General features: G+C 46.9%; 2 protein-coding genes across 2 annotated transcripts in view; one reads left to right on the top strand and one right to left on the bottom strand.

Moving 5' to 3' along the window:
• The window catches only part of fastk (Fas-activated serine/threonine kinase), a gene marked incomplete at its 5' end in the record, with an annotated part of 34,481 nt that extends 32,713 nt beyond the window's left edge, over positions 1-1,768 (top strand). Inside the window, 3 exon segments of the mRNA XM_037682485.1 lie at positions 65-737; positions 1,123-1,237; positions 1,398-1,768. Coding sequence (XP_037538413.1) covers positions 65-737; positions 1,123-1,237; positions 1,398-1,484 — 875 coding nt within the window. The 3' untranslated portion in view covers positions 1,485-1,768.
• Positions 1,769-1,894: 126 nt separating this feature from the next.
• The window catches only part of ubtfl (upstream binding transcription factor, like), an 18,826-nt gene continuing 9,540 nt past the window's right edge, over positions 1,895-11,180 (bottom strand). The window contains exons 9-19 of the mRNA XM_037681437.1: positions 10,705-10,846; positions 10,590-10,631; positions 10,407-10,520; positions 10,172-10,330; positions 9,974-10,084; positions 7,207-7,286; positions 3,015-3,204; positions 2,690-2,737; positions 2,477-2,614; positions 2,303-2,401; positions 1,895-2,222 (exon numbers count right to left, since the gene is read on the bottom strand). Of these exons, the coding sequence (XP_037537365.1) occupies positions 2,160-2,222; positions 2,303-2,401; positions 2,477-2,614; positions 2,690-2,737; positions 3,015-3,204; positions 7,207-7,286; positions 9,974-10,084; positions 10,172-10,330; positions 10,407-10,520; positions 10,590-10,631; positions 10,705-10,846 (1,186 nt within the window). The 3' untranslated portion in view covers positions 1,895-2,159. The remainder of the gene's footprint in view (positions 2,223-2,302; positions 2,402-2,476; positions 2,615-2,689; positions 2,738-3,014; positions 3,205-7,206; positions 7,287-9,973; positions 10,085-10,171; positions 10,331-10,406; positions 10,521-10,589; positions 10,632-10,704; positions 10,847-11,180) is intronic.

Raw genomic sequence — 11,180 nt, 5'->3', positions numbered from 1 at the left:
GTTGTCTCTAATCTGTCCTGGTTGTCTCTAATCTGTGTCCTGGTTGTGTCTGATTCCTCTACAGATTTTGTGCTCTGGCTGGATGGTTCTGGTCGGGTTCTTCCCATCAGGTCTGGAGCAGGTTTGTGTCCGTCCTGTGTTGCTGTGGGGACAGAGAACGCTGAGGACACTGTTGCTGCGGTGACCTTGAAGCTGCAGAAGTTGTCTCAGTTCACAGCACTGGAGGACCGAGCCGAGCTGCAGGGTCAGGAGGACAAATTGGGCGGAGCCACAGAAGCCCAGTCCTTCCAGGCCCACCATATATGTGGAACTGCAGGGGCCCCAGCAGCTTCTGTCCCCACTCAGACCGGGTCTAATGAAGGGTCCCTGGATTTTGAGCAGTACTACGGTCCTGCAGCTGAGTACTACTCAGGTCTGGCTAAGGACCACTCCCTGGAGAGTCAGGACAGCTCCACACTCAGTAGCTCCCCCTCCGAGGGTCCGGCTCCTCCCGGGGCCTCAGGACCCACAAGTGGTCTTGCCCCAGACTCCTTGTTTCCTTTTTCCATTGGGAGGATCCTGGAGGACGAGGGGCCTGCAGGAACCCCTGAGGTTCTGGTGTCGGACCGCGAGCTACCCGGGTTCTACGAAGGCCCGAACTATGCCGAGGGGTCTGGAACCGACAGGGGGCCCCTGACACCTTCACGGCTCCACCTTCCGGACCCAGAAACTGTACCAGAGCCAAGACAGACTCGGAGGTCAGTCTACCTGGGATCCAACCTGTTCTGGGGTCCCAACAGAATTGGGTTGAAACTAAAAAATCTGTTCTGATGCATGCTCAATAATCCAGGTAGAAAAATCTAAAAGAGTTATGTCAGGTCCTCTGGGCGCTCAAAAAAAAAAAGTTGAAATGTTTCGTCTTTCATCTGGAAGACTTCTTCAGCTGTGTTCAGCTCAGTTTTTATAAATAGCACCTTCTCATGGTGGCAACAAACTGGTTGATCCACCATGAGAAGGTGCCATTTGTTGCAGCTCCTCAGACTGAAGAAGTCCTTTGGATGAAACGTTTCAACTCTTTTTTTTTTGAACGTCCAAGACCTGACGTAACGTTTTTAGACTAAAAAGCTGTTGTTCTGTCTGCAGGGTCATCATGTCTGTCAACGACAAGTGGCACTACTGTCACAACTCTGAGGTTCTGGTCGGGTCACGGGCCATGAGGGACCGACACCTGAGGCTGCTGGGATACATCATCCTACAGGTCAGTGCACAGGTCCAGAACTGGACCCCCACACGACCACAACACAGGTTTAATAGAAACATTCCTGATCCACTGGGTCCAAATGTTTACTGTACCTATCCAGGTTCTGTCTGGGTTGGTGCACGAGCTCAGTAGATGTTTCCTTCTTGTCCCCTCTCAGCTGCCGTACCATGAGCTGGAGAAGCTAAATGGCATCGAGGAGGTGAAGCAGTACCTGCGCCAGAAGCTGCTGGAGGTCCCTCTATGACCGGCTGCACATGTGCCTGTCAGTCAGAACTCAGGGGCAACTGCAACACTCCTACACCAAACTGGGCTGTTTCCCATCAGGCTGCGCTGCCGGTGTAGATGAGTCAGCCATTTTGACTGTGGGGGAGGGGCCTGTTTTTAACCTTGTGGTAACCGTAATGCATGAGGTTTTATAAGCATGCACCAAAGGCTGGGGTCAAAGGTCAGATTATTTATTTGTTAACGGGTGGCGGACGCACAGAGGTTTGATTATATTCTATAAACGTGTATAAAAGCTGAATCCAACCGAACTGATTCAGAGTTTTCATTTTCACCTGGGTCATGTGATCAGGACTCTGTGATGAAAGTGATGTCACAACAGGAAACTAGACAGGAAGTGAGAAAAAGTGCATTTATTTTCTATCTGTTGAGACCCAACACTGACTTGTCCCTCAGAGGTAACTAACCTGCAGGCTCCGCCCCTTCACTGTCTGTACAAGCCCCACCCTCAAAACTTTGACCGGAAAAAATAGCATTTTTTGAAACATCCATCAAATAAAAACTAACAATGGATTAAAAAAACAACACTCAGGTAACAAAATCATCAAGCTCCACCCACGTCACATCTCACTGCCTTGGATGGGCAGGTGAGGAGGCGTGGCCTGCACAGCCTGTCCTCTACATTAAGAGGGTGGAGCTAATCTGAGTCCAGATCGCTGGATTCCTCTGAGGACGTCTGATCATCATCATCCTCGTCATTCTGGGGACAGAAAAAAGGAAGTAGTTTAAAAATAAGCAGAACGCCGGTTTAGGATGAAGGAATTCTGAATCATCGCTCACCTCGTCTTCATCCTCACTCTCTGTGCTTCCTGATGTCTCGTCATCTTCGTCAGACTCCGTTGAATCGCTCTTCTCCTCGTCTGAGTCGGACATGTCCTGCTGGGGGACAGATGGACACAGACAGAGTCACAACCTGCGGCCCAGCAGTCCAAACTCAGAGCTGTGTTGTGCTACCTTGGCGCGATACGCCATCGCCTTCTTGCCCACGTTGACCCCAGGTGGCACCACCCTCGATCCGGCTGCTTTCCCCTTCGCAGTCACGCAGACTTTAGTGACTGGACTGGAGCGGGCTTTAGTGGTGCTGCGACGTTTCTGACGAAACATGTTTTACATCGTTACACAGAGGAACGACTGGAATCCCCTCCCCACCCCAAGATCAGGTCTCACCGAGGATGAGAACTCCTTATAGATGGCCCGATCCTGCGGCGACAGTGACTGAGGACAAGAAAACACGTTAAAAATACCGCCACGACCCAACGGACAGCCGGCAGGGGGCCGCCAGGACAGAGGAAGACCCAGGACACGCTGGAGGGACATGTTTCTCGGCTTGGGAACACCTCGGGATTCCCCCGGAGGAGCTGGCCCAAGTGGCTGGGGAGAGGGAAGTCTGGGCCTCACTACTTAAGCTGCTACCCCTGCAACCCGACCCCAGATAAGCAGAAGAAAATGGATGGATGGACCAAGAGTTGGGTGTGGTGGTGGAGCAGCTCACCTTCACCCAGGCCTCCAGTTCAGCCTTGTACTCCACCTGCAGCTCCTCCACCAGCTTCTTGTACTTGTCTTTCTGACTCTGGCTCAGCTTCTGCCAGCGTTTACCAATCTCCACCATCCGCTCCTTCAGGCTGAAGTGGTTTAGTTCACCATTGGTCAGGAGCTCCTGGGAGAACATCTGATACCCGCTCCTATTGGACAGACAGCAGGAGGGAGGGTCTTAAGGCACCAAACCTTTAAAACCAGTGATTTTCAGCAGTGATGAAGGTCAACCTGTTCATCTAATATGTGGATTTTTTTTCTGACTTGCCCTCGACGAAGACAGTCGCTCTTCTTCCCTCTCTCCGTCCCTGCTTTGCTCTTTGTCTTGTGAACATTTTCAGAGCCCATTTTTGCAAAACTTCCAAACTGTAAACTATGGATTTGTTCAGCTGGTCTCAATGCAACTGATCAAATGTTCTCAACAAGAAGACCGGGTGAAGGAGCGCCCTCTTACCTCTGAAACATAACTGGATTTATGATAAATGGATTCTGCTTTTTGGAGTCGGTGTAAATCTGGATTATTGACACTTGGAAACATCAGCAGCTGTTTAAACTGTCTAGAATTCAATGTAACGTGTTTTCCGCCGTCCATGTCGCTCCGCTCTATAAGTCGCATCCGTCCATATTTGTCTAAAATAGTGGAAAAATCCATAAATACGTTGCATTTATAATGCGTCACTGCTGACAACCCGGAAATGTGGGCCGGTGTTGTGCCAAAAATTGATGGGCTGCCAAATGGTGGCCGCAGGAGCGTGCACGGGAGAGCTAACAAGAATTTAACAAGATTAACACTTGAACACAATTATTTGTTTGCTTGAAATTATAGCAAAGGTGTGTCTCAGTTGAACTTTTACTTAATAAATGCACTTTAATGGTCAAATCAGCTGCAGTTCACCAGAGCGGTGCAGCGAAATGAAGCTGGTTTGACTGTTGCTCCAAGCAGCAAGAGGAATGAAGGTGGTAGTCTACGGCAGGCCGATTGTGTCATTAATAGCTGGTGAAGATTCTCAGTCATCCAGGACATGGTAAATACAAAAAAGTTCAATACAAAAATAATAAAGTATAATAAATAAAGTCCAGTTGTTTTTGTCTTGAACTTTTTTGAATTTGTCATTATAGCCACGTTTACCTATTACATGACACAACGGCATGCCTTACTGCTACTACTACTCTGCTGCCATCAAGTGGCTGAAAATGGTACTGCTCTTTTTTTTCAGTCAGAATGAATGAAAACGTCATCTCAGCCAAATTGGTTTATACGTATGGGGAAAAAAAATCCATAAATATGTTGCTTCGGCTAATAAGTCGCAGGGCATGTAAATTATGCAAAAAACTGCGATTTATAGGCTGAAAAATACTGTACTTTATTGATCCTGAAAGAAAAAAATAATTTCAGTACATCCTGCCAAGACAACATACATGGGGGGGGGGGGACAAGATGTCTAGGACTGCAGCCGCAGAGAACAGCATGGCCTTTCACAGGGCACTGTGTGAAGACACAAAAAAATTACCTCAGCACAAAAAAGCAACATGGATAGACCTAATACTAATGCATTTGGAGTGGATAGGGGTGGGGGTCCCAGCACAGCCACCAGGTGAGCGACAGCCCTTTGGCACCTTCGCATCTCCAAGGATGCTGCACCAAGAAGGCAACAAGTGGAGCCAGCGAAAGCATGAGTTTAAGGGAGTTGTCCATGGACAATCCAGTTGTCTATCAGAGGCAAAGTTCTGCAGATGTCCTTGGGGAGGGGATGGGGTGGATCAGAGTGTCTTGTTTTCATAACATCCAGGAGAAATTGGGCCAAGGCCAGAAGCCAGATTAAGATTCCAACAATGGTTTGGGTCAGGCTGAGCTCTTAGTTTCCATGTCAGCCTTAAGTCTCACTAGCACCTCCTGGTGGTTCCAAACAGCCGAACTGTGATATCTTACGCCAAGTTAAGCTTACAACTTCTCCAAGATCTATTTCTTCCACCGTTTGTGAACACTGACAAAGTACCACAGTCCTGATGGGTCTTTGGATCCACAGATAGTTCGTACACAGTCTGAGTGTTGATGAGCACGACACACACATTCCAGGCAGCTTAAACAGCTGCTGACGTCGTCAAATTTGTCAATCCAGTTTCCTGTCAGCTCCAAACAGCAGAATCCAGTTATCATAAATCCACATATGTTTCCGACAAGGTAAGAGGGCTCCCCTTCACCCTGTTTCTTTAGAAAATTTTGATCAATTGTGCTGAGAGACCAGCTGAAATCCAAATCTATCGTTTACAATTCGGAAGGTACAACAAAAGGGCTCTGAAAAAGGTTCACAAGACAAAGAGCAAGCAGGGAAAGGAGCGGAGGAGGAAGAGTGCTTTCGCCGAGGAAAGGAAAGGAAAAAAAAAACGTGTGCCGGGCTTGGCAACACTCAAGACTGTGTGCGAACTATCTGTGGGCCTGTATCAGAGCTGAGCAGGCAGAACTGTGGAACTTCTGGCAGTGTTCACGGTCGGTTGGAAGGAATAGATCTTGGAGAAGTTGTAAGCCTGACTTCGGTGTAAGTAATCACAATTCGTCTGGAGTCGCCATGAGATATACTAACAAGACGGTAAAAGGCAGACGCGGAAATTTACGAGCTCGGCCTGACTACAGCTGTCATTTCTAACTCAAAACCCAGCCCGGACCGATACGGATTAGGACTGGTCCAGGCCGTTATAATGTGATTAATGTGCGGGCCGGGCCGGTCTTGGGCTTTGATGCAGTTTTATGAATCATACAGCACAAAACTAAAACTAAGAATGTACGATGTAAAATGTGTTGATCTACATGTAGCGGAGGAGGCAGTAAGTTTATATGTTGAGAAGATGAAGAAAGAAAGAAGAGCAGCAGTTAATCAGACTGTGAAGAGATCGCTGACGCATTGCGCAATAATTGCGCACGTGGGCTCAGGCTTCTGAGGTTTTACGAATCGTACAGCACAAATGAAACTAAATGCACAATACAAAATTGTGTTAATCTACTTGTTGAGGAGGAGGCAGGTCGGTCTAACCGGCCAGTTTAAAGAGGTTTAAAAAAAGTCACGTTAAGCTCAGATGGACACCTGTCCCCGGCCGTGCACGTCCACTGACTCGGTTGAAATGGGAGTCGCGATCTGTCCAGGGTGTACCCCACCATTCACACAGTGACTGCTGGACATGGGCACCAGCGACCCCGCTACAAGAAAAAGAAGAAGCGGGTATAGATAACATGGATGGATAGATGGATCAGCTGATCACCTGCTGCGCACGTCTCTGCACCTGCTGTCATCTGCGGTGAAAGAAGTAGCAGAATCTATAAAAGCCGAAGTGACCAGCGTGTTCAATTAAAATAGCCTTGTTCTATATTTTTCCAAATAATTTTGCTCTAAAAATATTTTTGTTCATCTGTATAATAGCCGATCTTCAGAGTTGATTCTTTAGGCTATTCATTTTGTATGTGAATATCCCGACTTGTTAATAAACATAAATCTTAGATCTTTCTTTCATTATGTTTTTAAAACTATCATGCCAAACTGATTTACTTACAAAAGCAGTAAAAGCTTAATAAAAAAAAAAAGTCTTCATTTTTTTGGGTCGGTCCTCTAATTGCCGGGGCTCGGAAAAAAAAACTAGGGACTCTGTCCGCCTGACCCAAAACAATGTTGAAATCTGAATCTGGCTCTGGCCTCGGAAGGCGGACTGGCTCAATTTCTCCTTGGATGTTATGGAAACAAGACACTCTACTCCTGCTGACCCCCCCAAGAACATCTGTGAACCCTATTAGAGTTGTACCGGTTGAGAGACACTGTAACATCCTTTATCAGGACTATGGAAACTACCTGGAAGTGTTCATGGACAATCTCTTGGTCCCCCCGCCCCCCCCCCCGCCCAAAACACACACAAAATGTATTATTTCTATGTTGCTTTTGTGCTGAGGTAATATTTTTTGCTGCCCGTGTGAGAGATTTTATACCTTCTCTCCGTGTTTTCTTCCCCTTTTCTTATCTACACGATAAGGGCAGCGCTTCATAGAAGCTGCAGCTCCGGTACACCTCCGTCTACCCTTCGGATGGCTGTACGGAATGTAATTTCGCTATACTTAACTGTGCAATGAGAATAAAGCTGATTCTGGAACAACAGTTGCTGATACTCACACCGGAGGCTTCTTTGGTTCACCGTCAAACTTGGGCTTCCTCTGACTGGCAGCAGGCGTCCTTATCTCAAACAGCTCCCTCTGCAGGACACCCAGAGTCAGTGCAACACAACACAACTCAGAAGACCGAAGGGCCCAGCATACTCCATTCGAAGTTGAACAGTCGACTCGCGGTCACATGGTTTAAGGACATTCGCTGTCACTCCCACTGCAGTACACCTCACCGTGAGGGTTTCTTCCTGCCACTCCATCCCTGTAGCTGCCATTTAGCCACAAATCTATCATGAAGAAAGTGCCACACTTTTCAGCAGACAGACTCCTCCGTGCACAATGTGTGCACAATCTCCATCTAGGAGATTTTGTCCTTTTGCCTAATTTAGTGTTTGAAAAGTTGTACATGTCAGAGCGCATTTCCTCATTGACAAACACGCCCAGAAAACCTCGGACCAATCACACAATACTTGATACAAACGCCTGGGAGAAACGGTTTGGCCTGGTCCTTGTGTCGAGAAGGAGCGGAGCTGCACTGAGAACAAAATTAAGCAATTTTCATCATGCAACTATGTCATTGCTAAGGATTATTGTGCTGCACTTTTCTTAGACCTGTCTAAAGATTCTGACACTGTGGATCAGAACATCTTGTGTCATAAACTCTCAGAAATTGGTTTCTCAGATCACACCATTGGTTGGTTCTCTAACTATCTTTCAGACCGGAGGCAATGTGTTCAACATAATGGTACTTCCTCCAGTTATTTAACAGTCAACAATGGTGTACCACAAGGCTCAGTCTTAGGACCCACCCTCTTTACAATCTACATACATAATGTAGGTAAAAACATCCCTAATGCATCCATACATTTCTATGCTGATGACACAGTTGTTTATTGTCGAGCTAAAACTGTTGCTAAGGCTTTCCAGCTTTTGAAATCTGCATTCAACTACATCCAGTCTGATTTGTTCCACCTCAAACTTGTCCTAAATACCGACAAAACCAAAGGGATGCTTTTTTCAAATAGGAAGTCGGTCCCAGCAGTTCTTCCTCCGATTTTATCCTCAAATGGTGTCCCCATTGAGTTTGTTGATTCTTATAAATATTTGAGTCTCTTGGTCGTCTCACATCTCTCTTTTAAGCTGCACATCAAAACTTGGTAAAGAAACTGAAAGTTAAACTGGGTTTCTTTTTCAGAAACAGATCCTGTCTAACTCTGAATGTTAGGAAACACCTTGTATCTGTGACTTTCCTTCCCTCCATTGATTACAGTGACATTATTTACATGAACGCTCCTAGTAAGTAAGTAAAACTTTATTTATATAGCGCTTCTCAAGATAAAAATCACAAAACGCTTCAACAAATCAGATAAACAAAAGCAAAAAACAAAATCAGGCAAAAGCAGATTTAAAAAGATAAGTTTTTAGCTAACCTTTAAAAGAAATCACTGAGTCCAGTGATCGGAGAGTTTGAGGAAGAGAGTTCCAAAGTCTTGGAGCCACGGAAGAAAAGGCTCTATCTCCTTTAGTTTTCAATTTTGTCTGGGGGACAGTCCTACAAGAACCCTGCAGATGTTGGATGCTGCAGATGTTGGATGCTGTCTATCATGGTGCACTAAGATTCATAACTGGCTGTGATTATCGTACCCACCACTGCACCCAGTATCCACTGGTTAACTGGTCACCATTAACTTCACACAGACTCTCTCACTGGTACATTTTCATCTTTAAATCACTTCCTGGTCTGCTGCCTTCATACATCTCCTCCTACATGTCTCTGTGTGAGTGCAGCTACAGCGTGCGCTCTCAGGACATCATTACCTGCAGTGTTCCCTCAGTGAGGACTGAACTGGACAAAAGGACCTTCTCCTGCTCCGCTCCTGTTTCCTGGAATATCTTGTAAAAAGACCTGAAGCTCTCGACCTTTGACCTCTCTAAGTGGCTTCAAACATCTGATAAGTTCCTGCAGATGTTCCTGTTTTTAGTTTTCTACGTCACCTTATAATGTGACTGTTTTTTTGCTACTATTCCTCTTGATTGTCCTTTTGGTTGCTATTTTGTTTTGATTTGTAAAAAAAAAATAAATTTAAATCTGTACGCCTCTTTTATGATTGTCTGTTTTTGTCATTGTTGTCATCTTTCTTTGTTAAATCAGGTCTCTCTTGTAAATGAGTCCTGGAGGCTCAATGGGATCAACCTGTAGAGATAAAGGTTGAATGAAGTGACAGCCGATGTTGCCACTTCAGATGGAGTATGCCAGAGCCTAGAGACATGAAGACGAGAGGAATGAGTCAGAGGGCAAACGGAGGTACGACAGGCATGAAGGTAGGAGCTGAACGCAGAGGAGGAGTTAAAAGTTTTTGGGAGTGGTGGTGCAGAGGTTAGAGAAGATGGGCCTGTGATCGGAAAGTCACAGGTTCAACTCCCCAGACTGACAACATCAAAAAATGTGGGTGGAAAAGGTGAAGCACCCACACCTGCCTCCAACCTCATTCGCCCCACTCTGGACCCTTAACCCCCACCATCTGCTCCCAAACAGGTCTCTCTAGAAAATGAGTTCTAGTGGCTCAATGAGACGACCTGGATAAATAAAGTAGGAACTGGACTCAGAGGAGGAGTCAGTACAGACATGGAGGTGTGGTCAGGACTTGTGGGAGGAGTCAGAATATAAACAATCATTCTATCTCAATTTTAGGGGCGACTGTGGGTTGTTTTTACACATTTGTGGGTGGGTTCAGTAGGAGGGGGCGTGGCTCACTGACCACGGGTTGGTACTGAACCTCGTAACGCTTCTGGTCCTCTGCTGCTTTCTTTATCCAAGGAATCTTCTCCTTCTTCTCCATGGACTTCCAAGCTGACTCCATGGCTGCCTGGGCCTTCCTGCGGTCACTCTGAGACACGCGGGTCACATGACCAAAACCAGGTTAGACATCACATTAAATCAGAGTTGGGAGACTTTTACTCTGAAAGGAACTCACTCTGAATTTAGCCAGGTAGTCTCCAATCACACTGTGTTGCCACATCTCCTCAGCGGTTCTGGGCGTTTCTGGAAGCCTTGCTGTCTTTGTCCCGTCCCGTCTGTCTTTGGGCTGTCCAGCTGGGATCCATGGCTCCAGCTCGGCTTCCCGACAGCGCTCCTACGATCACAGGATGTTGGTGGTTAAACTCGGCTCTGGGACCACAGAGCAGAGAGCAAACAGAAGACAGCTGGACCTTTACTGATGGAGACTTGGCTCTGTGTGGGCTACAGGCCACGCCCACATTCAACTTGGCCCCACCCATTTTCTCCTCTGACAGGACTCTGTCTCGCTCTTCTCCTGGAAGACTCTGAAACACGGCGAGGTTTAGACAAACAGGAAGTAGTTTCCTGGTTGATGACTGTGAAAATGAGCTCACCTCCAGGAACCGCTGCAGGTCCACGTCGTACTGCTTCTTTTTCTGTCAAGACAAGACGGATCCATCAGAGTCCAGAGTGAAGAGTGAAGGTGGGGACATGTTGGACAGTACCGACCTGCTCGCAGCGTTTCTGAAACATGTCCTTCTCCTTCTGTGTCAGCATCTTCCACTGTTTGCTGCAGAGCACCATGCGCTCTGTGCTCGGGACGTCCTTCATGTTCACCATGAGCTCGGCGCAGTACAGCGAGTACCCATTCCTGCCAAGAACACAGGGTCCAGAGGGTCAGAACCACAGAACCTTCAAAGACCTTCAGTCCATCACATATAGACAGTGTCCTACAGTCAGTGTCCTACAAACAGTGTCCTATGGTGTCCTACAGACAATGTTCTACAATGAGTGTTCTACAGTCCAAGTTCTAGAGTCAGTGTCCTACGGTGTCCTACAGTCAGTGTCCTACGGTGTCCTACAGACAGTGTCTTACAGTCAGTCTCCTACGGTGTCCTACAGTCAGTGTCCTACGGTGTCCTACAGTCAGTGTCCTATAGTCAGTGTCCTACGGTGTCCTACAGAAAGTGTCTTACAGTCAGTGT

The sequence above is a fragment of the Nematolebias whitei genome, chromosome 9 (assembly GCF_014905685.2).
Source record: "Nematolebias whitei isolate Nwh7 chromosome 9, NemWhi1, whole genome shotgun sequence".
Taxonomy (NCBI): Eukaryota; Metazoa; Chordata; class Actinopteri; order Cyprinodontiformes; family Rivulidae; genus Nematolebias; species Nematolebias whitei.
The sequence above is the reverse complement of the archived record's forward strand: the minus strand, read 5'-3'. Positions and strand labels throughout refer to the sequence as shown.